At 43.4% G+C, this 27,267-nt stretch overlaps 1 protein-coding gene across 1 annotated transcript in view; it reads left to right on the top strand.

Annotated features, from left to right (window-relative positions):
- LOC138285814 (dehydrogenase/reductase SDR family member 13-like) overlaps positions 1 to 21,725 on the top strand; it is a 190,764-nt gene extending 169,039 nt beyond the window's left edge. The window contains exon 5 of the mRNA XM_069226212.1: positions 19,896 to 21,725. Coding sequence (XP_069082313.1) covers positions 19,896 to 20,161 — 266 coding nt within the window. The 3' untranslated portion in view covers positions 20,162 to 21,725. The remainder of the gene's footprint in view (positions 1 to 19,895) is intronic.
- The last annotated feature ends 5,542 nt before the right edge of the window (positions 21,726 to 27,267 follow it).

Here is a 27,267-nt window from a genome sequence, read left to right as displayed (position 1 = left end):
AGGGCCATGATTTTGTCTGTCGGGGCGGACCAGAGTGTGTCAATAGGACTGCTGGTATCACCCCACAGTGAAGCAACCACCAGTCACGGGCAGCACTTAGGTCGGACTGAACTGCTAGTGGGACAAGCAATAAGGAGAAATGGGTGTTATACAAGAAGACAAGAGGAAAAATAATAAAATAAGTAATTTAAAAAGACTATTAGGCCCACGTATCGCTTGTCTCACCATAACAATACTATTTTTGGTACTTCTGTCTTGCATTGGGTGGGTAATACATGATTCTGATTCAGAGGTCTCACCAACTACGCCACCGCCTTTAGAACACAGCCATGTTTCCTTACCACCCCATGAGGAAGGACGACGTAAGGAATATGAAAACAATACCTTCATATCTATGTTACATCGACATCAGCTGGCTGTAAATAGAACAAATTGTTGGATATATGGCTTGCTACCGAGTTCCGTGCAAAGAAGGTTGCCATATATTTAATTCCCTTTTTCTTTTGATGGCTCTTGCAGCGCCTGGTGATCAGCCATTTGGGCTACCTCAATGGATGCTACTAATTCCGGACTATTGGTCACCCACCTATACCAGTTATGCTGGCCCACTGGAACGAGAGTTTATGGAACAAAGGAAGAAAAGTCAGAATATGCTGACCGACTAAATAGATCTACTGACATATATTTTTTATCCTTTAATACCACACCCCGGATTGGCCGAAGAGTTTTTGTAACACAGGTCAAGGCTCCACTTTGTTTTCAGAAAAGTGTTAATAGAAGTGTAGGTGCCAATAACTGTAATGCTACAGTAATATTGAATGGAACTAATTGGCCTACCATGATACCATCACGAAACTCGTATTTTGTTTGTGGTAATAATGCCTACACCTCCTTGGTACCCACCTGGACCGGCAAGTGTTACATTGCTTAGTTACTACCACCAACTTACACAGCTGGCCCTCAACACCACAGGACTCGGAGAGGGGTAATGTCTGCAGAAGATACCTCAGCACAAGAAGCATTGGACTACTTTAAAGGAGTCCTTCCATTTTGGGGCCCTATGATGAACAGTAGGGATATCAGACATCTCACACGAGTTGTGGAAGCAACAATAAATGAAACAGCAGGAGCTCTGAGTAACATCACTGCAGAGCTCGCTGCTGACCGCCTTGTTACTCTTCAAAACAGAATGGTTCTTGACATCATCTTGGCGGACCCTGGTGGAGTTTGTACTTTGATCGGATCGAGCTGCTGCGTTTATATTCCAGACAATGCCCCTTCAGTGTATAAAGCTATTCAAAGGTTCCATATGATAGCTTCCACCACAATACACCAAGACGAAGGAACATGGTCATTGACCGACTGGTTTTGGGGCTTGATTTCCCAATGGGGCTGGAAGATACTAATATTCCTTTTTGTGCTCGTTGCTGTATTCCTCACCTGTTGCCTTTGTGTACAGTGCCTACCTGCTTTGTGCGGTTGCTGTATGGCATCCCTTGCCCCCTGGCCTGTTCGCCCTCCTCAACACACGGCTATGCTGTCCTTTGAGCAGGAGATAAAAGACCTTATGTCCTTAACATAGACACTGAATGACATTCAAACTTGCCTCACAATGGCAAAAGGAGGGATTGAGAAAATGTACATAAACTTAATCATACACCATAGCTGCTAGGCATCTGTTTATCTTTATTATGTTGCCATGTGCTCAACAAACCTCCTGAACTTTGATTGACCTTGTGCTTGCAGCCTTGGGCTGCAATCTGCTTATCGCTGTAATTTACTTGTTCTAACCGTAGTTCCGAGAATTTATGTGCTTAATCAGTAACTGCCAGAGCAGGTTTGTACAGGGCATTGCCACCTCCTGCCAGCTGCATCTGTACCTTCTCCCACCACACGTGTGTCCCTGAAATATTCTGAAGGCCGCAGAGGACCTTGAATACGCTAGGGGTGGAGTTGTCCTCTGACTAAGCAGTTTTGTGTGTGTATATAAGGCTGGGTGCCCCAGAGTGAAGGGGCGGCCTCCGTAGGATAGTCACTTGACTGTCCTGGGACTCTGTATTAGCTCGAGCTATAATCCATGTAATAAACTTCTCTTTATTCCTCCAGTTGGTGACTCCGCTTGATTTGTGTACTCTCTGCTAAACAGACCCTGAGGACTAGGGTGTCCCTCCACCGCTGGGAAGGAGACCCCGGGTGGGGATTCTATCTTTCCTGGTTCCTCATAGCCTGCCTTCACCCTGCACCAGAAGCTCTGAAGAAATCTCCCGTGGGTCGACGGAATCTTCCCCCTGCTAACGCAGGCACCAAAAGACTGCAACACTGGTCCTCTGGGTCCCCTCTCATCCTGACGAGCTTGGTCCCTGGAACTCAGCAACTCTGTCCAAGTGACTCTCACAGTCCAGTGACTCTTCAGTCCAAGTTTGGTGGAGGTAAGTCCTTGCCTCCCCACGCTAGACTGCATTGCTGGTTACCACGTGATTTGCAGATGCTCCGGCTCCTGTGCACTCTTCCAGGATTTCCTTTGTGCACAGCCAAGCCTGGGTCCCCAGCACTTCTTCCTGCAGTGCACAACCTTCTGAGTTGTCCTCCGGCGTCGTGGGACTCCCTTTTGTGACTTCGCATGGACTCCGGTTCACTTTCCTTCCAAGTGCCTGTTCAGGTACTTTAGCGGGTAGTGCCTGCTTTTGTGAGGGCTCCCTGAGTTTCTGGGTGCCCCCTCTGTCTCCTCCTCCAAGTGGCAACATCCTGGTCCCTCCTTGGCCACAGCAGCTTCCAAAAACCTCTACTGTGACCCTTGCAGCTAGCAGGGCTTGTTTGCAGTATTTCTGCGTGGGAACACCTCTGCAAGCTTCATTGCGACGTGGGATATCCATCCTCCAAAGGAGAAGTTCCTAGTCCTCTTCTTTCTTGCAGACCTCCAAGCTTCTTCCAACTGGTGGCAGCTTCTTTGCACCCTCAGCTGGCATTTCCTGGGCTCCTGCCCACTCTCGACACTGTCGCGACTATTGGACTTGGTCCCCTTGTCTTACAGGTACTCAGGTCCAGAAATCCACTGTTGTTGCATTGCTGGTGTTTGCTCTTCCTGCAGAATCCCCCTATCACGACTTCTGTGCTCTCTGGGGGTAGTAGGTGCACTTTACACCTACATTTCAGGGACTTGGGTTGGGCTATTTTTCTAACCCTCACTGTTTTCTTACAGTCCCAGCGACCCTCTACAAGCTCACATAGGTTTGGGGTCCATTCGTAGTTCGCATTCCACTTTTGGAGTATATGGTTTGTGTTGCCCCTATACCTATGTGCTCTTATTGCAAGCTATTGTAATTCTACACTGTTTGCATTACTTTTCTTGCTATTACTTACCTAAGTTTGGTTTGTGTACATATATCTTGTGTATATAACTTATCCTCATACTGAGGGTACTCACTGAGATACTTTTGGCATATTGTCATAAAAATAAAGTACCTTTATTTTTAGTAACTCTGTGTATTGTGTTTTCTTATGATATTGTGCATATGACACCAGTGGTATAGTAGGGGCTTTACATGTCTCCTAGTTCAGCCTAAGCTGCTTTGCCATAGCTACCTTCTATCAGCCTAAGCTGCTAGAAACACCTCCTCTACACTAATAAGGGATAACTGGACCTGGCACAAGGTGTAAGTACCTCTGGTACCCACTACAAGCCGGGTCAGCCTCCTACAGAGGGTTAATATTTAAGGGGTGTACGGTTAAGTATATAAAGGTTAAAAGTTTGGGGATAGCGATTAAATGTATAAAGTTAAAGGCAGTACCAGATAAGGCTTTGTGGTACAGGATTAAAGTTAGGGGGTCATGGGTATGGAGCTTGGGGTTAACAGTTTGAGGTATAGGTTTACGTTTTTCGGGTATAGAGTTAAGGTTTAGGCGCTGAGCATGTATGATTTAATGGATTAGGTGGTAGTATTATATAATTTATGGTATTGGATTAAGGGTACAGAAGTAAGGATTTAGGGTATAGGGCTATACAGGTTGAGGTTACGACATTTGGGGTACAGTGAATAGGTTTAATGTATGGGATAAAAGGTTAAGGATTTGAGGTATAACTGGTTAAGGCAATATGTTTAACCTCTGAGATTATATTTGTTTAGTGTCACAGTTGGTGGAAATGTGATAATTTAAGATGTGCTGATGTGTGTTATAATTTTTGGCCTATTTGGATGATGGGAAAACACAAAGTGGCGCTATTCACAGTAATATTGCAGGTAATCCATATCAGCGTAACACACTCAGGGCCTGATTATGACCTTGGCGGAGGGGATAACGCCGTCCAAAATGTGACGGATAGCCCGTCCGTTGTATTGCAAGCTCCATAAGGTATTATAAAACTTGTAATACGGCATGAGGGATATCTGTCATGTTTGGGACGGAGTAATCCTCTCCGCCAAGATCGTAATCAGGCCCTCAGTTTTAAAGTGATGCATTTGGAAGTGTTACATTTTTCAGTTAGAAATTAAGGGCCAGATGTAGAAACCAGTTTGCGACTCGCAAACGGCAAAAATTGCCGTTTGCGAGTCGCAAACCGGAGATTCCTATGCAGAAATGCATTTTGCGAGTCGGGACCGACTCGCAAAATGCATTTCCGACTCGCAAATAGGAAGGGGTGTTCCCTTCCTATTTGCGACTTGCAGTGGTATGCAATTCCATTTGCGACCGCGTCTGCGGTCACAAATGGAGTCGCAGTTACCATCCACTTGAAGTGGATGGTAACCCACTCGCAAATTGGAAGGCGACCCCTTCCCCTTTGTGAATGGACCCCAAAATATTTTTTCAGGGCAGGTAGTGGTCCAAGGGACCACTACCTGTCCTGAAAAAATTCAGAAACAAAAGGTTTCGGATTTTTTTTTAAGTGCAGCTCGTTTTCCTTTAAGGAAAACGGGCTACACTTTAAAAAAAAAAAAACTGCTTTATTTACAAGCAGTCACGTACATGGAGGTCTGCTGACTACAGCAGGCCTCCATGTCAGTGAGTGCCCTGAGTCGCTATGGGGCCGCAATTTGCGACCCACCTCATTAATATTAATGTCTGAGACACCGTTCTGCATAGCAAATTGCGAGTTGCAATTTGCTTTGTACCTACATCGGGCATTTTCTTGCTTAACCATTCTGTGCCTCTGCCTGCCTGTGTAATTCACGTCTGGGTCAGACTGACAGTTGAGCTGTTTGTGATTTCCCTCTAGAAATTGAAAAACAGGGGGCTGAGGTGTGTCCTGCATATCCTGATGGGTCTTCCTGGGCTAGAGGGGGGCGGAGGAGCTGACATCTCCACCTGAAAGGGCTGTGCCTGTCCTACCACAAAGCAGTCTCCAACCCCTGGAGTGTGTCTGGAGCAAGGCCTGGGCAAGGCAGGATCTTTGGAACAACATAGGCTTTCCTTTGAAGATTGCCTACTTCAAAGGCATAAATGAGTATAAGTAGTGGACCCCAAACCCCAGACTTTTAAATTTCTTCTGGATCAAGAGGAACCTCTGCCAAAGAGAAGAGCTTAATGCTTGAGGAGGACCTGCTACTCTGCCTGTTGATTTGCTGTGCTGGCCTGCTGCTGCTTCTGCCTAGGAGGGAAAGGACTGGGCTTTGCTTTCTGAAATCCTGCTTGTGAAGATTCTCCAAGGGTTTGGACTGAGCTTGGCTCCTGTTAAGAAGTCACAGCGACACCAAAGACTTCACATACCAGTCACTGGGTTCACTTGCTGTGGATCCTAACTTGCCAGGTGGTGCCTATTCCAGTCTCTGGGCCCCTGGCAGTAAAAGCTGGTCTAAAAACAAGAAGAATAAAGTATTCTGACTCCGGATGACTCCAGGACCAATGCCACTGTCTGACTGCTGCGACACTGCCTGCACCTGAAGCTGTGGTCCCGCAGAAGTGCAATGACCGAGACTGACTCCACAGACCTGACGCCGCTGCAGCCATACTGATGTCCCACGACTTTGTGAGTCCCAAGTACTGTGACACTGATGTCCATGACACCCGATTCCACTGCAGCGCCTGCAGCCCCGTGGCATTAGGGCAGCCCAAGAGGTTGCCCACTGCGTCTTAACCCGCCATATTCATTGACTCTGCCAGAGCATGAGGAAGCAACAATTCGCACGAGGCCGCATCACCTCTCCTGCTCCGCAGTAAGTAACTGACGCCGTACCAGGTACAGGGATGCCTCACCTCTCCGACTCCGTGCACCGGTTTCTTTCTTCATTATCAAAGGTACTGTACCTGGGGGTCCGTGCAACTCCGTGACCGGCGCCATTGGCGTCAGATTGGTTGGAACGACTCCGTCACGACGCCGTGATAACACCAAATTGAAGTATTTATGTTTCTAAGTGCTGTATTGAAGTTTATTCTTTGAAAATTCATACCTTTGCTTGTGTATGTTAGATTTTTGTAGCTTTGGTCTTGTTTTACTCAGATAAGTATTGGCTATTATTCTAAACCGGTGTTGAGTGGTTTTGTGGTGTTTGTGTTGCTGTGTGTGTTTGTAAAAGTACTTAACATATTGCCTCTGAGATAAGCCTAACTGCTTGTGCCAAACTACCAAGGGGGTAAGCAGGGGTTGTCCTATGTTTGTATCTCCCTTACCCTGAAAAGAGTGAGGTTCCCTGCTTGGACAGAGTGCAAACTGACTGTCAACCAGAGACCCCATTTCTAACACTCTGTATAAAACATAAACTAATCTACATTTTGTGAGTCTCAGGTTAGACAATAAGAGTTTCTTAGACTGCCTCTTATGTTCTAAGTACAATACACAACAATGGTGAAGTGCATGATTTTTTGTTCCAAAAAGTCAGCAGAATGGCAAGGTGTTATGCCATTTAGAGGTGTCCATCCAACTGGATAATGAAGCCCCTGTAACATCAGCCCCTGTCTAAGTGTAGTCAACAAATTACATGACCAGAAGTCATTGCCTCCGAGGCACAAGTGTACATATTTTCTGGTACATCAGACCACATCCCCTGCATACTTAGACACATCCACTTGGAAGCGTTTGCAAATGTAGGGACAACATTGCTTATTACTTGGCACAACTGACCAAATTATTATAATATAAAGTTACACATATCATTTGCTAGAATTGAACATATTTACTACATTCCAAATTACAGAATACCATTGGAATGTTTCACTGTTACACAACCGAAATGGCTAAAAGAGGCGTCGCTGTTTATGAAAAAATACATGGAGCTAAGTATGTGAAAGGAAGCAACCTTCAGAAAAATCAAAAAAATATTGGATTTGAAGGGTGCACATCACCAGAAAATGAAGCAAGCAGCTCCATGGAAATTAGTTGTAGATCAAATTCCATCTCCAATTTTGCAACCTGCTTCTATGGCTGTGCTACCCGAGTCCACAGTGGCCGAGAACAGGGCAGGGAGCACAGTAGTCCGACACAAACACAAAAAAGAACTCTGTGAGGAGAATGGAAGAAGGGGTGGTGCAAGGAAGAAATCAGTCCTTGAACTCACTACTGAAAAGTTCCAGGCATAGTGTATACATGTGATCTTTACGTGGTGAATAGTCATTGAATGGGCTTGGTTTGAACCTGTACAAGTAAAAGGAGTGAAACACAATTGCCAGGAGCTGCTTTTGCTTTTTTTCACATTGGCTTGGATGGTATTTCACCAGTCCAAAGATGTAATGCTGTGCCTGTAATGGTAAAATGTATTTCAACTCATTGTAGATGGTAGTTACTAATACTTTGCTCAAAAACTTTGTTAAAAGCTCTGTTGCTCTTCTGGCTGGGCCTGAATGGCATTTTGGCTTATACTACACTTGTATTATTTTCTAGAAAAAGTCAATTGAGGTGAGCAGATTAGACTACTGTTTATGTCGTTGATGTGCTCCAAATGAAGGGGCAGTATTCCACCTAAAAACTGAGAATTATCTACCTAATAATGTGTTGCAAAATGTAATATTGTTAATATTGCATCTTGCACCTAATAATATGTTACAAAATTTAAAAAAATTAAATATTGTTAATCTTGCATATAGAGCCCAACTGTCATTCTAAAACACGCTTTTACCATGGAATAGCAAACATCTTGATATAATGGTACTAGAAAAGCACTAAGCAGCCAAACTTCTTCCAGCAGATCAGAATCCCCGATTAAGTTGATCTAAGACCTGACTGATTTCTTAATGTCTAAAGATAACACAATAAGGACTGGGGTTATTCTGACAGCTAAGCAGAAACTCGACAAATTTTGATTCCTGATAGTCATCAGCCTAGATAGCCAGTTCTTTGTAGGGTGTGTCCACAGAACCCTTGTTGTACCTAACCCTCTTTGATTAGATTGACTTCTGCCTCCTCGTCCATCTGTCAAAGCCACAAAGTTTAGTATGAACAAGTTCTAGTCTGGTCAGCCCATTTCAGTGTTCTGTTACATGGCCTTCTGCTCACAGACATCTTTAACTATTCTCCTAAAAATTGGCAGGTCCAGGTGATTTAATTATAAACAATCTTAATCTTGCACTCAGGGTTCTTATTCTGCATATCCTCTCCAGGGTCCTTAAAATATTCAGTCCCATGTCGGCTTCCCACATCTTTAATATATATATTTTTTAATATTTATGACCTATGACCCGCTTATCCTACTATTTTTAAATACCACATTTCGGCTCGCTTCTTATTCATATGCCACCAGTTATCTCATTAAAGTTAAAATGAATGAAAGGTCAGATTAGTATGCTTGAAACTTCTAACTGCAGATTCCTCACCTGATGAATTTGCCAGATGCCAGACTGGATCTGGAAACTTTCAATAGCAATTCCCTTGTCTGTTAATAGGTGGATCTTGTGGCTCCATGTCTCGTCCATCCCACCTTATATGTGACTTTGGGGCCACTACATCTGCTCCCTCTCCGCGTGCTGGGATAATTTCCTTTCTTTACGCACCTTCCAACGTGGATCTGGAAGTTTACGAATCCTATCAGCGTTGACCGAGAATTCTTTCCCTCAAAATTTCTTCTGGTGCATCATGTCCCCTCCACAAACATGTGACAGACACCCATGTCTGTCTGTCCATGGTGCCCAAGTCCCAGACACGATTCCCCATCTTGCCACCACTGCAGTAGTATGAACAAAAATGCCATTCGCAACTGCAAAGGGAAACTCACAATACCAAATCTTTGGAGGAAGTCAAGGAAGGCCTTGTCTCAGAGGAAGTTCAGAGTTTGGAAATGCTCTCCCTCCTGAGGCTAGTCTCTCAGCCAATCATCATCGACACACAGTTCAGATAAGTCTTAAAGAAAAGATCAAAACATGGTTCTGTATTGTCCTGCCAGTCCCACCACTCGGTGTTGTGTGATGCCCAGAGCACCTCTAGCCCACATGGCTGGTCCCCTGATCTGAACCCAATTCTAACGCTTGTCCTGTTGCACACCAACTTCCCTGGGCGATACCTCAACAACGTCTTTAGTTTAAACAAGCCCTGGATAGAATTTCTTGTGCCCCACCTATGGAGTGCCTTTGAGCCCTAAGGATCGGAGGTGGCCTCCAGTCAGGTCACCGCCGGCAAATCCATTCGCAACACAGACTGCGCTTCTCTACATCGCTTTGAGGCCGGCCCCACCAATTCTAGTAATGGCACCATTCCTGATACCTCCTTCATTGCAGCCAGTGGCACACCCCAAGGTATCAACGCCAGCTTTACCGGTCTCTAAAGCTCAAAATCATGCTCCAGTGAGGTCTATGCCTGATTTCCTTTACTCCTACTTGAATCCAGAAACTCTACAGAAATTTGCCCATGATGGTACCCTCTTATGATGTAGAGAACCTTTTCCTGGACTTTCAGGATGCCACTGAGCTGGACACGTCACTAGACATTGGTTCCCCTCCCTGAACCAAACTATGGTGACAGTGGAGGCAGCCTCCTTTGCAACAGTCCTGAGGAGACCGGCAGAAGTGTTGGACCTCACCCTGCCTGCTGCAGATGTGAAAACAAATGTCTTGACAGAGGTATTTAACCCTGGGCAAACAAATGAAGATTTTCTTTTTCCCTTTAACGAAACCCTCACAGATATCTTGGTGGGCACCTGGGCAAAGCCAGGATTTTGCCTGCTAGTCAACAGGCAAGTAGAAGGGAGGCACAGGCCTGCTCCCAGTATCCAGATTTTCCTCTCCAATATCCTACTGTAGAGAACTTGGTGCATCCAGGCATTCACAAGTCATCTGAACCTGAAAGCATTCCCAACAGCACCACCTGACAGGGAATCAAAGCAAATGGAGACATTCACCAGATGAATGTTTTCTTCTGCCAGCCTTGCGCTTAGGTCTGTCAATACATTTTGCTTCCTGGGCACATACTCACATGCATTGTGGGACAGAGTGGCAGAAAGCTTGACAGCTGTCCCAGATGTCATCCATCCAACTATACAACACCTCATCACGGCAATTTATTAGACTCGTTCTGGCCTACGAAGTCAATTCACTTCGTAATTGATTCCAACCCACAGTAACTGGAATATTTGGGCCCATTGAGAAATTATGCAATGCCATGTTGCTCTTTTTTGGTGCATTACCAGCTTCTTCTAAGGCAGCTGGGGGCCCCAAGGAGCCGAGAGGCACCCCATCTAGGCTTTGGCCAACGGGTCTACCCACAACGCAAGCTGGGCCCTCTGGAGTCACTCAGGACCGACTTTGGTCCCAGTTCCCTCTCTGGCACCCTGGACCAACACGGAACGTGCTCCACTGATGCGGGCGCCATTAACTCCAGACAAAGACAGCCAACCCTTAGTGCTGTCCGGGGTCGAGATGGTGCCGCCCCAACATCCACAAAGGATGCACACTCCTCTCTCTGAGCTGCAAGCCCTCTACCATCCTTCTGACTCAAACACAGTTCCTCTATCATATTGTAGGGCTCAGGTTTTTCATAAACTGTTTGGCACACTCAGACAGTGGGGCCTATGATGCCAGAGAAGAGGTTCCCTGACCATACGCAGACGGCACCTGGTGCACAGCTGCATGGATGTGGTCCTCCTGCTTTTCGGGGAGCGTTCAGGCTACTCCTATGGATATGCAGTTCCTTGGTTCCTGATTATTTGGTGATAAAGGGTGTTCGGCTCTTGAGCGCTTCACAGATAGCAGGACCCCAGCTTACTCCTTGGCCCTTTCTGCTCCTGCACTCCAGCTGTTTCACCCTCTTGGTGGCTTTCGTAAGGGATTCCAATACCCCCAATAGTTGCAACAGTTGCCCCATCCCTTTCGTAGCCATGGTTGTGGTACCACTTGGAGAGGGAACCAGGAGCAGAAAGCCGCCTGGTCTTCCACAGCCCCAGCTGTAACCCCCTTCAATCCTCTTTAATGTGTCCTTGATGACACAAAGCCACCCTGTTGGAGGCAAGATCTGACATTTTCTGCCAGGGTGGTAGTGGATAACTTCTGACAGGTGGGTCCTGCAAATTGTTCAGCAGGGTTAGGTTACACTATTTCTCGAACACCCAATGCACCTTCCACCATCCTCAGAACAGGTGACTGAGGGCCATCACCCTCACTTGTGAAAGGAAGTGCACACTTTTTGGCCAAAGGAGCCATAGCGAGTGTCCCAGCACCAGATCTCAGTCATGGTTGTTATTTCTTCTACCTCGTGGTGCTGAAAAAGGACTGGGATCTCTATCCTATTTTGTTTCTTTACCCTTTCAATGCCTTCCTGAGAAAAGACAAGAAAAAGATGCTCATCTATAGCTCTGGTCTTATCTGCTCTCAAGGCTGAAGACTGGATGAAAGTGTTGGACCTGCAGGATGGATATTTCCACATCCCCACCCTCCAAACCTATAGGCATTACCTGCTGTTCTCGGTAGGCCACAAACATTTTCGGTGCACTTTGCTCTTCTTTGTCCTTACTTGGAACCCCTCAGCTGGTCACAAAAGTGATGGCATGGTTGCAGCACATCTTCAGAGGTCAGAGTTTCAAGTATTCCTCTACCTCAACGACTGGTTACTGAAGGCAGATTAGTGCCAGACAGACGTTAACTGCCTTGAGAACTTGGCGAACGAACTAACACCATTGGGGTTCATGATCAACGTGTCAAAGTCATATCTGACTTGGTCGCAAATGCTTTCCTTTATCTGAGCCATTCTGGATACAGTGCATGTTCACGCGTATCCCCGGGAGCGTAGAGTCCAGGACATTCAGACTACAATCCCGGTGTTTCACCCTCTGTCCTGGATCTTAGTGAGGATGACTGATGCGGCTGGGCCTGATGGCCTTCTCCATCCTGCTGGTCAAGCATGCCAGGTGATATATGCAGGCTCTGCAGTGGGATCTGGAGTCCCTGTGGGCAGAGTGTCAAGGGGATTTATGTGATCCGTTCCAGATTTCAGAGGAGACTGTCAAAGATCTGCAGTGGTTGCTGGGGGAGTGTGGTTGGGTCAGAGGCAGACCCCTGTCTTTGTCCCACTCAGAGCTCACAGCGGTGACCAATGCATCACTATGGGGTCGGGGAGGCCATCTGGGAGAGGTGGAGATGAGCGTCTGATCTCCAGGAGTGGCCCACATCAGATGTCTGGAGCCTGGGAACCATTTGCTTGGCACTGAAAGCCTTCCTGACTTCCATTAAAGCGAGGCAGGTGCTCATGACAACACCATTAACATGTTGTACTGAAACAAGTAGGGCAGTGTGGGTTTGTGGACCCTGTGCCAGAAGGTTTTGGTCTCTGGGCCTGGCTGGAGCACCAGGGAATTTTTCTGGTGACACATATCCTAGTGTGTTTCGTGAACACCAGAGCAGATAAACTAAGTAGTTGACACCTTGGGGATCACGAATGGTAGTTACACCCAAGGTGGTGCAGGGTCTTTTCAGTCAATGAAATGAACCCTTGTATGATCTTTTCACCACTGCTGAGAATACACAAAGTCAGCACTTATGCATGTTAGGGTGTCCAAAGTATCTCTTGCCCTGAAATGCATTCCGCGTAGAGTGGAAATAAAGACCCTATATGCCTCTACATCTAACACCTCTTGCCCTGTGTTTTGAAGAAGATCAAGACTGACCAGGCCCAAGTTATCCTATTGGCTCTGAATTGGGCACATAGAGTATTTTATCCCAAACTCAGGCTTGCCCTTCTGGTGGATCTCCTATCACAGCAGTAGGGCAGGGTCCTGGTCCAAACCTGTGCAACCTACATCTCCATTACTTGAGCGGTGACAGTTGAGTGTATTCAACCGTCCTCCCGAAGTCATAGCTATAATCTTGGCAGCCAGGTGTCCTTCAACCAAATATGGATATGCCTGCCATTGAGATACATTTGTGGCCTGGTGCACTGCTCAACCGATCGACCCACTCCGTGCCACGCTGTTCTGAATTTTTGTGTTGTTCTTGGCTTTGCTTTGGGTACTGTTAAAAGGTACCTGTCGGATCTGTTGGCCTTTTTATGGTTTGTTGGACCAGCTGTCATTATTTAAATCACCTGTTGTGATGCATTTCCTCAAAAGGTTACAACATACGTTGCCTCCTTCTAGTTTTTAGTTATGCCCCAATGGGACTTACATTGGGCCCTCCCATTCCTCGTGTGTATGCCTCTTGAGCCTGTACACAGTTGTTCTTTCAAACTGCTTTGCCACAAGATGGTCTTTTGTGGCACTATAACATCTGCGCAACGGGTCTGCAAGTTACAAGCCTTTTCTGTTAAACCACCTTATACCATGTTCTTACGGGACAAGTTGGACCTCCAGACTCGAGCTGCCTTTTTTCTGAAGGTGGTGACCCTGTTTCATGTTGGTCAGAAAATCACCTGCCGGCTTTCTTTGCTCTGCCTCATGCCTCTGAGGAAAAAAGGCTTCATCAGCATTGAGATACATTTGTGGCCTGGTGCACTGCTCAACCGATCAACCCACTCCGTGCCAAGCTGTTCAAAGTTCTGATTTTTTGTGTTGTTCTTGGCTTTGCTCTAGGTACTGTTAAAAGGTACCGGTTGGATCTTTTGGCCTTTTTATGGTTTGTTGGACCAGCCGCCGTTATTTAAATCACCTGTTGTGATGCATTTCCTGAAAAGGTTACAACATACGTTGCCTCCTTCTAGTTTTTCAGTTATGCCCCAATGGGACTTAAATTTGGCCCTCCCATTCCTCATGTGTACGCCTCTTGAGCCTGTCCACAGTTTTTCTTTCAAACTGCTTTGCCTCAAGATGGTCTTTTGTGGCACTATAACATCTGCGCAACGGGTCTGCAAGTTACAAGCCTTTTCTGTTAAACCACCTTATACCATGTTCTTACGGGACAAGTTGGACATCCAGATTCGAGCTGCCTTTCTTCTGAAGGTGGTGACCCTGTTTCATGTTGGTCAGAATATCACCTGTCCGGCTTTCTTTGCTCTGCCTCATGCCTCTGAGGAGAAGAGGCTTCACCGACTGGATTGAAAAGAGCCCTCAGCTTCTATATTGATCATACCACAGGCCACTGCCTGGATGATCAGCTCTTTATCGGTTTCATTTGAGCAAAGAAAGGCAAGGCTGTGCAAAAAAGGACCCTGTCATCCTGGATCATACTTTGCTTTTAGATCTGCTACGCCATAAAGCAGCCCCCTGAGGGCTTACAAGCTCATTCTCTTGGCGCCAAGGCTGTCATCACTGCATTAGACTGTGTTGTGCCTTGTCTAGACATTTGTCGGGCTTGCCACATGGATGTCACTATGTATGTTCATGAGACACTATAGTCTAGAAAGCCAGGTCTGCCAAGAAGGGCAATTTGTGTGACACCAATGAGAAGTTTGCAGTTAGAAGTGTCTTTTCAGAAGAATAAGTTACTTACCTTCATAATGCTCTTGCTGATAGACTTAATTTAACTGCATATTCCTCACAGGTCCTCCTGTTGCATTAACTATTCTGTTCACATAAAAAGACCACAAGTGACCTGCACACTTGTCTCTTCCAATTTGTATGCTACTGTGACTGCAAGGGCAGAGGGTTATAGAAAGTCACTGATGTAAGGATGCATGAGCAGCTCCAATATTGTCCCACTCATGTCACAACTGGTGCAGATCAATGTCAATGCGGAGCATTCGGTGCCAGCTCTCAAGAGTATTGCTAAGAATTTTCCGCATCCAATCTGACACCAGGCAAAGTATTTAAAGGTGAGGAATCTGCAGTTAGTCTCTACCAGATAGAGTGTTACCAAAGGTGAGTAACTTATTATTATGGAAGAAGGTGCAGTGATGCTAGTTGAGCTGTGAGGTATTTCTAGGACACCAGTTGTATACCTGAAGTAGCTCAGTGTTGATCCTGCTGCAGCTTTTTTAGGTCCCTGCAGGAGCTCTGGTGGCTACTGGGAAGAGCTCGGTAAAATGCCTGGAGGATAGTCTGCTGCAGCAGCTTAGTGGGGCAACATGCAGTCTTCACTTTGGAGGTTCCATGAGCTGTGATGAGATGTGTCTAAAATAGTCTTATTTGGAATTAAGAACAAAGGATAATGTTGTGCAGTGACGCTGTGGAATAAAAAAGTATTTTGACATACTACACTTATGAATGATTCACTGAAGGAACATGAGAGAATAATTTGTGAAGATCTGTTGACTGGAGACTGTTTTTGTGGCACACCTAAATTACTACAAACAGAGATAAACACTTATCAAGAGGGGGCCAGCGTTTTCATGTTGTTTTAAAAGACCAATTGGGCTCACCCTCTGTTGCACTCAAACTGCATCAAGCATTAGAGAAGAAGGAATAGAAGGAGCAATTTGGAGTGTCTTTGGAACTTTACAGTTTTTTGATTTGTGTTCATTGCTTGCCATCTCATTGATAACCATCTGTTTATTCACCATTTCGTTGTGGGTGAGTATCTGATACATACTAATACACTATAATATATGTAACTAGTGCTAGTATTTACTAGAAATAATGTAAATCCTATAAAATTATTTGAACTACATCGTATGCACACTAAAATAATTATTATCAAGCTATTATTAGATTAGGCTGGTACTCGTAAAACAATGCAAAAAAGGTCTTTTATGCAGTGCTGCCATTATATCTTGCAAAACAATGACCATAAAAATAGAATTTAGCATTATAAAATAAATTCCAATTGTAAACAAATACATTTGAAAAAATAGGGATATACGGGAAAGTGTGAAGATAAACATCTAATAAATGACATTTAGGAATACAATCAAATGAATAACCACATTACATGATTTCAAAAGTAAGGATTAGTATCAGTGAGATAGTTCAGTTAAACAAATACTATGAAAGATGAAACTCAAAATAATATGAAACACTTACAAGTATAAAAAAAAGAAAGAGCAGAAAAGATTAGGGAAGCAGGACGTTATTTAAGCAACATCTAATTAATACAAAATAATTAAAACGTGTTAGGCCTGTCACATTTAAAAAGCAAGAAATGGTAGATGGAGACGAGGAAATGGTTAAAATAACCTTAACTCCAAGAGGAATTAGCACAGGAGGAGAGACCAACAATGAGATGGCTATAGAGGAAGGCTAGGAAATGTAATCTGTCCCACAAGGGTTACTGATGTATTTGCGAGGGGAATTATGGCGGAAGCACATCGAATGGGTCATAACAGGCGGCAGCTCAGTGGTGGGAATCTGTAGATCATTTTCTCATATGTGCCAAGAAGTAGTAACAGGCTTGAATGCTACAAGACTTTCACACGGGGTGACAAACCCGGGAAGGTGAACAGCTGGGAAAGATGGAGAAGGAAATGTGTGTGTTTTTTAGTTTAACCATCTGAAACGGTTCCTCCCTTTTATTCCTGAAACTGGGGATGGGATCTTTCTAAGAGTTCTTCTTAACTCTTGGCTCAAATAATAGAATTTCCCTTGTGAGATGCCATTAACTCCCTGCAGTGCTGCCTCCAGTTTGCACAGACTTCTACCCTAAGCCTAGAATGATGACTTTGGAGAAGGGATTGCACTTCTGACCACAACATGCCCTTTCCTGTTCTTTTTGTTAATTAGCACTTGTACCGCCTACAATCAGCCATTGAAAAGTTGTTCCAGTGCCTTTTGTTAGTCTGCAGTATAACTTTTTCCATTGAGTTAGATTTAGTTTTGTGGTGGTGAGGGGTCAATAGGGTATGTCACGTTTAATGAGTTGCTACGTGTTACCACATTGCTTATTTAGGTTTCTGGGTGGTACAACACAGCCAAGCAAATGTACCTGTATGACAATCATGTGATGGTAGTGAGCATTGTTGGCTGCGGTAATCACCAGTTCATTTTATATTCAAGGTGTCTTGGGTCTCTGTTCAGAGTTCTGTCTTAGTGTGTGCTGCTTGTAAGGTGGTGCATGGTGTGTCTTTGAAGTATGACATAGATGTCTGTGCTATGTGATTTGCATGTGCACGGTTCTGCCTGATGTGACTTATTGGTGATTGCTTTGTTTTTCAGTGATTTTGTGACACCTTGGCCACCATTTAAGGCATAGCTGCGTAAGAGGTTACCTGTAGCATTCAGAGTTCACGTAAAATCTTATACCTCAAGCTCCATGTTATCTTTGTTGAAAAACCAAGATATTCTACCACTGTCATGCTCTACAATAGGCTGGCCAAGACCCCTTTAAAGCCCTGTGTGCCATGGTGCTCTTTAAATCAGAATGAGATTCTATCGTGGGCGACCTTCTATCTAACCAATTGTCAATGTCCACCTGGCTGGAGGGACACCTACTTCAGGTTTGCATTTGGTTGACTTCATTTCTGCTATCCTAATTCTCTTGCTATTTACGTTTCCTCTGAGTTATCTTATGCACCTAGGCTGGTGATAGAAACACATTGAGAGTGTCTCCCAGTTATGGGACTTATAGATCTAAAAGTCTCATAACTCTTGGAATCTGAGGCACTTACTATAGGCTGTATATGGGTTTTGCATTCAGGATGGTGGAATCCTCCTAAGACAGTCTGTTTACGATGCGCAGTACTATGTGTATTTCTCGTACACCACTGAAGAAGGCAGGCGTGTGAGATGGAAGATCCTGCCGGTGTTTTTATTATATATCTTGGGTCTGTGTTTTTATTTTTTGTTGCTCTTTCATTTGTATAGTGCACCGTCGACCTGTGTCCGTTTTCTGCGTATGTGTTATGCACTGTGTGTATGTGAAATTTGTGTATTTCTGTGTTTGTATTCCTAAGGTGAGTATTTGGTGTGTGCACTTTGTTTAATGTGTATATTTCTTTGTGGTTTGTATATTTTTTTGTTTTAGAATATGTGGAATGTGTATGTTTCTGTGTACTTTTGTTCATGCATAAGGAGAGTAGTTGAAACTACAGTCTTGTTGGGGAATTCGTCTTGGGTAAGCACGGTCTCCGTGTCCGGTATTGACTCATTTTGTCTTTTTTGTCTTGACGTGACCACTGCAGACTCTTCAGACAGTCACTGGACTCTGAGAAGACTTTCATTCGGGGATTTCTCCATCTATTGGTTTACCTGACATTTGTCTGTCAAACCAGGCGCTTTGTGTTTCTAACGTCATGACAGGGATTCGAAGTCTGCTTCCTGCCCGCCTTTTACCTAAACAAAACTCTAAGGCCTATATTTATATTTTTTTAGCACTGCATTTGCGTAATTTTTTTACGCAAAAGCGTCGCAAACTTACAAAATACAATTATACTTTGTAAGTTTGCGCCGCTTTTGCCTAAAAAAAATGACGCAAATGCGGCGTTAAAAAAGTATAACTATGGGCCTAAGTGCCATAAAAATACAGCCTTTCTTAGGTAAGGTATTTTCAGCGTTATTGGAACGACATCTGGAGTACTGAGTTCCCAAGCGGAGTCTGCTGCGTTCTGGAGTATTGTGTCGCGTTCTGAAGTCCCAGCCCAGTTATGGAGATTACTGGGGGATACACACCTGGAATACTTTAGCCAGTTCCTTCTTGGGGACGGGGTACATTATGTTCAGTTGTGGAGACCAATTATGGCTGGAGCATTTTGACCATTTCTGGAGCCCAAGTCTGTCGGAATAGTGCAATGTATCTGACGAATGTTGTCCACTTGTGGTATCACATCAAGTATAGTCCACATCTGGAGGCCATAGCTCAAAAGAAGACACTGATGGAAGTGCCTGGAGAAGACATCTAAATAAGGAATAAGATTGACTTCATTCTAAGTGTGGGAGAGAGGCAAAAGAAAGAGATTTGGTAGAAACATTTAAATACATCAGTGGGTTAAACTTCATTGGAGGAGGGGGACGTGAATTGACCTGAGAGTAAGCAAACATATTTCACTGGAAATGTAGCCCTACAGCAAGTGCCCATAAAGTAATGCTTGAAAAGGAAGGCGCTGGAATAAGGAGGGGCAGTTATTCCTAGAGGAAAAAAAAACACTGCACCATGAGTAGCCGGGGCAAAAGCAATAGTGGAAAAAACTTTGGTGCAGACACAGCAGCATAATCTTGGTTCATGAGCAAAGAGAGCACTGGAGACTAAATTGGGTTAACCGTGGAAAATGTACATATTAGAAGGTGGGCTTGACTTGATAAATGTAGAGGAGAGTGAGATTGTCAATGCGGTACATAATGTAGAAACACCTTCCCATACCTTGGGTTCCATCTATATGGAATACAAATATCCGTATTTAGTGATATTTAAATGTTTCATTCGCTTAGCCATGGTGGTGAACTGCTACAGCAGACCTTGGTACAGACGCTGCAGAGTAATCCTAGTGCTTGACCAAAAAGAGAACCGGAGACTAGGTTGAGTCAACCATGTTTTATAGGAAAATACGAATTAAGAAGGTCTCTTGGGTTGTCAGCTGCACGTCTAAAATGGCATATACTCATAATAAATTATAGCTGCCTTGAAAATAATGCTAATGTGTTCTATAAAGGTTTGTTTTCCATAGTCACCTTTTGTTCTATGATGACGCACTCTACCCATGTTTGTCCTTGTAAATCTGTTTACCAGCTGTTTTTTTTTTTGTCTGGCAGGTTATGTCTACACCGACGTATTTCGCCATGTGAAACCCTGGTTGTTGAAAGTTTTAATTGTTGCCTTTTGTAGTCTCTTCTTCCGAGACTGTGAGATCGGAGCACAGACGTCCATCCACTGCGCTGTGCAGGAGGGAATCGAACCATTCAGTGGGCGCTACTTTGCCAACTGCCAAGTGAATGAGGTGCAGAGCCATGCCCGAGATGATGCTGTTGCCAAGAAACTCTGGGAAGTCAGCGAGGCATTGGTGGGCTTGACTGAATAAATCTGCGGAAGAGTTTGATTGCCAGTGCAGTTCAGTATGCAGAAGTGCCTTCCCCTACCTTGGGTTCATTCTATATGGAGTTCAAATAACCAGATTTAGAGATGATTCCATGCTCCATCTTTGAGTGGGACATTCACAATCGTTGTAAACTACTTCACCAGGCGTATGGCGCTTGAGTATCCAATCCAACCGATTTCATTGATTGATATGAGTAGTAAGCCTCCTCTGAGAGATATAGTAGTTCAAGACGGTGTTCCAGATCCATCCTTAGAATCTAGGGCCAGATGGTACTAAGATATTTTGCAGTTGTGACGGATCCGGTTTGCAAAATTGGACCCTTTGTGACCCGCTAAATGGAATTTGAGTGTGCGCTAAATCCAATTGCGATTCAGCAACACGTTATGGAGTCGCAGTTTGCAAATGCAGGTACATACTGAATCACTATTTGGAAGGGGCAAGTTTAGTAAATGTGTTTGTCTGCAAAATACCACACTGGTCGCAAAAATACCAGTCACGAATCAAGACCAGTGTTTAGTATATCTGGCCCTAGTCTTTTATCACAGAAATGCATGTGGTAGCTGCATACCGGAGAGAAATTATCCATTACTGTTGGGCTTGAAAGTATGCAGAAGTGTTTGCTGAACATTTTGTTTTTGCACAACAGGGAATGACTTCATATCAACACGGATATAGCACTAGAAATGCAAGCTTCTTTTACATTAATATATCCCCGTTGCAGTGATTGGGCTATGCGTGAAAGTCCCAATACAGTGCGAGGTCTGCAGTCACTTCATAAGGCCTGATTACAAATGCTCCTGTAATTATTATGGGACCATCATAATTACTAGTTCTGTGGGAACACTCCTGAGCCGTGTTCTTTTACCTGAGGCTTTCTGCTGGTGAAATTCCATAGGAAAATAAGAATTTACTGGTGGAACTCAACATATAAATACTATTTCTTCTAATAATTGCTTATTTCCAAGTGGACCCCTAAAGGTCACACTTGTAATCCCACGGTAACTCAACGTATCAGTAATTCGGGGTGAGTTGGAATTAGTGGGCAGGAAACAGGGGTACTTAAAATGAGGTCCCTAGAGTTTAAAGCTACAGTGCCATCTAGAAAAGAACTCAAAGTATGTATCTGCTTATGGTGGTTTTCATTTTCCTCTCTGCTGTTTTCAGGCCTCTTCCTGACTTTCAAAAATAATATATTCCTTGTTGCAAAATCTGCTCTATCCTATAAAATATCTGTATCATAATTCATGTAATTACATTTTATTGCTGTAAATTCAAAACTGAACTGTACGCATTCCTATTAATTACATTCAGTCCTTAAGTGCCTAAATTATTGTACACTAATCCACTCTAGAAAGAGGTGACGGCCTTAACATAATCATTTTACAGCCTGTTTTATTATATTTTCTATCACTGCTATGTGAAAAGTATACTTTTGTTTCAGAAGTTCTATTTTATGTTGTTCTCACAATGACGCTGCTAGTTTTTAGTGCTGTGATATTAATAAGAACAACAAAATAAATACACGTATTGCATGCTTTTGTTCATTTGTTCCTTGTTTCATTGTAACAACATCATATCAGATTTTCTCTATTAAATTAGGCTTTCCTTCAAAATTGCAAAAAAAGATGTACAAGGTGGGGGAAACATACAAAACATTAGGACATTATACTTTTTTTAAAGTGATGGTCACTTATTAATTTTAACGTTACAGACTTGAATTATTCCCTGTTGCTGGTAATCCTCCATGAGAACAAATCAGTACTAAGAAAATAATTGCATTTATTAGGATACAATTAACGGACAGTTCACCTCAGCAGAAGCCTCAAAGTAGGGCAGATGAGGTGTGCAGGCTTTGCAAATCAACCCCACAGTGTCTTACATAGATTACAGTTTCTTAGCACCACTGGTGAAAGTTAATAGTTAAGCCATACAAATGGCAAATCTGTCAGTGGTGGAGAACTACAGTTACAGGTAAGCAGCTATCACTTCCCCAGGCATTACATCTTTCATAGTTGCATATGTCTTGATTACAACTGAGGCTCAGTACTCAAAGAGGCAGGGGAAAGTGAGAATGAAGCTCACCTTTATGATAAAGGCCAGAGCAGACATCCAAGTGAAGGCGTAACAGGATATCCACCTTCTGGCCTGGTAAATACCTGAAAAGACATCCCAGGTAAGAGTACTACAGTTGTACCCATTCCGCTTGTTTAATGTGCCTCCACTGCCTTCCTTCCTTAGCTTGGAGTAGCACAAAGCAAACCCTGACTCTATTCAGTGAGTAGTTCCTTGTTTGGAGAATGTCTCCCTTTTATGAAATTACCTAATGCCTCACAAATCTTATCAGATTCATGGAAGGACTTGGTTCTCTCCAAATAGATGTTTTAAAGATCTTTTGAAGTTCATTGTGTATAGTACGATTTTCAGCTTTGCAAAAAAAATGTTGGGAGCAGATCCTCTTCATTTAAAGAATAATGTGCATGTACTTTGTTATATAATGGGACTTTGTTATCAGTCTTGATAGGATTTGAAGTAAGGCTGTTTACCTGAAAATCCTTGACTCTCTCCAACAACCTAGCAGAGGTTAGTGCCAGCAAGAAGGGCTATTTTAAAGGTAGAAATTTTAGCTGGGTCTTGTGATTCAGCTCTAATTAAAATTACTTACCTTTGGCTGTAGAAACACATGCTTTGCATACTCATGCCATCTAGTGTTGGGTTTAGACAATACAGCTTGTTTTTGTTCAAAGAAGCTTTGAGTCACATGATGTTGAGTGACTGCTTCCTTGGTCCACAATAGACATGGGCACCACCTTCTATTGTTTTTTCTGTCATTGCATTTGGACAAGTTTAGTTATAGCTCCCAGATCAACATTTCTTGCTACAACATCGGGACAGACTACAATTCTTAGGCTCCAACAACAAGAAATATTACTGCACCCTTTTTTTCTCAGTATAGTACAACGCTCTTCTACGCTCAATTGACTCAATTCTCGATTGGAGGGTGCCCAGGCTTTGTCAGTTGTGTCTTCTTCGACCACAGATGACTTTGCCTCTGAGAATGTTGGCTAATAAAACACGCACATTTCCAGTTTTTTCTACTGTCCAAGTATCCTCTAGGTGGACCAGCACATCTGTTGTAATTTATCATAAGTAATGTTTTTTATAAAATGTACATTCTCTATTTTCCCCTTACTTTCATTGTGTACCCACCTGCCCATAGGGATCCAAGTGTAACATTCCATTCCTCCCCATTTTCCCCTTCTTCCCAGTTGGTTCCTACCAGCATTCTATAACTGTTCCTGTGACAGTTGACAGCTGTGAGGAGAAATGCTCGCTACCAGTTGTGGCTGGAGGCTGTTGTTAATTCATCTTGCCAATAAATTATTTCTTAAAGAACATCATCGGAGTTAAGGAACATTTATAATACTGGCGACGAATTGCTGGTGGGGGACAGCAGTCTCAGCCTCCTCCCCTACAACTTATAGCCACCTGTGTCACAGACAGATGCTGGAAATAAACAACAGGAGATTGAGAATAATTCCCTGAGGTGAGCAGAACTTTCAGTCTGGAAATAATTTGAGAAAGTACTGTCTGTTTCTACATTTAACCTGCCATGCTGCTAACGCAGGTTATTATGATAAAATATACTCTCAGCATAAACACATAACGGCAAGTTTATGTTTAACTTCAGAATTTCCTCTGTATTTTTTTCAAATTCAACCTGTCAGAGCAGCAATTAAGAAAAATGTATAGCCCTTTGCTGGCAACAACCAGGAAACCTTATTAACCTTGCACTATCTTCAGATCTGACAGGCTCAGCTGATAAATGTGTCTTTCAAGGCTGAAATAAACTATTGACACACACTGCATTTCTCAACCGATTTTCAAGATTATAAACAGAATTCTATTCAGCTCAACTCTGGGAGCACAGACAAACAGAAACTACGATTTGAATTGTTGCCTCTTAACATTTAATTAAAGGAGAAAGTCTCTTGTAAAACTTGTAAACCGATCCAAGAATCTTTCCATCTGCATGCTGACAGGCACAGCTTTAAAATAGCCTGTCAATGTTATCACCAATTGCATTTCTAGAAAGAAATCCTTCTTTTACCTCACCTTCTGACTGGAATCCCTTCAGCAACTGAAGTCTTTTTCTTCTTAAGTCTGATTGGAGGGATGGGACAAGGAAAGCCGGCCCCTCCTGCAGAAAAACTAGAGAGTGAAGACTAGAGCGCACACCTTAAGGAAACACTAACAAAATATAGCGCCATCTTTGATTTACTACTATCGAGAGCCAGCACATAATCTTCACGCTGATGGGCACAGAAGATTCCAAATCCTTAACCTCATTTATAACTCCATTCGGAGCATACAGGTACTGCAGAATGCCATTCGGTCTTGCTTCAGCAGCTGCAGTGTTCCAGAGAGTCATGCAAAAAAAAGTTGGAGGGGATAAAGAATGTTTTATGCTTCCAAGATGACATACTTATATATGGTAATTCTACAACTAATCATGACAACTCATTAAGGGAAGTTCTGTCAGCACTCAAAAAAGCAGGTCTAACCATAAGAAAAGACAAATGCCAGTTGGGCGTCCAATCAGTTGATTACCTAGGACATACGATTTCCAAACATGGAATTAAACCTAAAATTGATTTAGTCAACGTTGTAAAAGATGCTCCTCCTCCAACAAATAAGGAGGAATTAAAATCCTTTTTAGGGTTAGTTGAATACATGACTAAATTCATCAAGAATTTTGCAGATATTGCTGCACCATTAAGAGCCCTCTTAAAAAAAGGTACTCATTTCAAATGGGACGGGGAATGCCATGAAGCCTTTGAGTCTATCAAAAAAGCCATTGTTAGTGCCCCTTCCTTGGGAAATTTTGACACCAGACGTATAACCATCCTAACTACTGACGCCAGTGGGAAAGGAATTGGAGCATCCCGAACTCAAATGGTGGAAGGCGAGGAAAAAATCATAGCGTTTGCTTCCAGAGCATTAAAAGATACGGAATGTAATTACTCCACAGTAGAGCGTGAAGCACTTGCATGTACTTGGGCTATTTCACACTTTAAATACTTCCTTTGGGGATTACCATTTACTGTACGCACTGACCATAAGCCTCTGATTTATATATTTTCAACAAAGGGGAGGGAGACCACCACTCCTCGAATAGCTAAATGGCTCATAGGTATGGAAGGTTACAATTTCAAAATCGAATATGTTCCTGGTATAAAAAACTCTGTAGCGGATTGTCTATCCAGGCTACCATGTGTACAGGAGGAGGAAAATGCAAATAAATCTGAAGAGCCTGTATTAATGATTGATATCCCTAGTATTACAAGGGAGGAATGGAATACTTGCATGGAAAATTACCATACTCTATTAAATGTGAAGGTAAGGACAGTTCAAGGATGGCCCCCAAAGTCTAATGGCTTAGATCAGGATCTAAAACATTTTTGGGCTGTGAGACAAGAATTAAGTATTGTTGACGACAAAGTCATGAGAGGGGAAAGGATAGTACCACCCAAGGGCTTGTGGGATAGGATTACGGATTTGGCCCATGAAGGTCACTTAGGTAGAAGCTTAACCAAGGCTAAAGTCAGGGCCACGTACTGGTTCCCGAGCATGGACCGCATTGTGGAAAATAAAGTCAGGGATTGTTTGACTTGTGCCATGAGCGACAAAAGCAAGAATACCAGGTGCGCACCACTATCCCCCGTGAGTGTGCCATCCAAACCTTGGGATAAACTGTGTCTCGACATTATTGGTCCATTAAAACTTTCCAGGTGGGCTGGTAAATTTATGTTAGTACTGGTGCACTATCACTCTCATTGGATCACCATCAGAGTAGTTAGCAGCATCACAACCCAATCTCTAGTGAATTTCTTAACCGATACATTCATGACAGAAGGTGTGCCTAGCACTATAGTAACAGACAACGGGGTCCAATTCACTTCTGAGGAAATGCATGAGTTTTTTTCCAAAGGTTGTCTATCATACATCACAAAACAGCACTGTATTGCCCTAGAGCAAACAGTTTGGTGGAACGCGTTAACCGTATGATCAAAGAGTGTATGCAAACTGCACACATATCAAGGAGTCCTCCTGATAAAGCACTTCAAAAAATGATTTGGTCCTATCACACAACCCCTAATTCAGTTACCAAGGTATCACCCTTCTTAGCGCTCAAAGGGAGGTTACCAGGCACCAAATTGACCCCCAACTGGCTGGGTGGAGGAGAGCCTAAATGGGTTCATAGAGATAAAATGAAGAATCAAGTCAAAACACATCAGGAAGGGTACAGGAAAAGATATGACCAAAAGCATGGTTCCAAGTTAGGAAGATGGAATGTAGGTGATCGGGTAATGGTTAAACTACCAGACAATCGCCAAGGGTGTGAATCTAAATTCTCCAAACCTATAAAAATAACAGAGGTGAAGAAAAATGTAGTAACATTAGAGGATGGCAGAACGTGGAGCACGGATAGATTAACACCCCATTGTCCATCTCAGAAGTATTCAGGTATGGATGGAAAGCCAAAGGATGTATTGAAATATGATGGGAACAATCGCAGAGCTAGGGCTCGTGCAGTTCCTGTCTGGCACAAAGATTACATGCTCGCTTGATTTCCCAACAGGATATTACTTTCAAACATTCTATGAAAGTCTTTTATGGGAAGGAGAAGTGTTGTAATTTATCATAAGTAATGTTTTGTATAAAATGTACATTCTCTATTTTCCCCTTACTTTCATTGTGTACCCACCTGCCCATAGGGATCCAAGTGTAACATTCCATTCCTCCCCATTTTCCCCTTGTCTTCCCAGTTGGTTCCTACCAGCATTCTATAACTGTTCCTGTGACAGTTGACAGCTGTGAGGAGAAATGCTCGCTACCGGTTGTGGCTGGAGGGTGTTGTTAATTCATCTTGCCAATAAATTATTTCTTAAAGAACATCATCGGAGTTAAGGAACATTTATAATAACAGCGTATATAATCTTTGCCTCTCCTCTAATCATAAGTCAACAAACACTTCTGTCTTACCTTTCAGTGCGTGAGGACACTAAGGTACCAGAGAGAAATGCTTT

This window comes from Pleurodeles waltl, chromosome 3_1 (genome assembly GCF_031143425.1).
Source record: "Pleurodeles waltl isolate 20211129_DDA chromosome 3_1, aPleWal1.hap1.20221129, whole genome shotgun sequence".
Classification (NCBI taxonomy): domain Eukaryota; kingdom Metazoa; phylum Chordata; class Amphibia; order Caudata; family Salamandridae; genus Pleurodeles; species Pleurodeles waltl.
The sequence above is the reverse complement of the archived record's forward strand: the minus strand, read 5'-3'. Positions and strand labels throughout refer to the sequence as shown.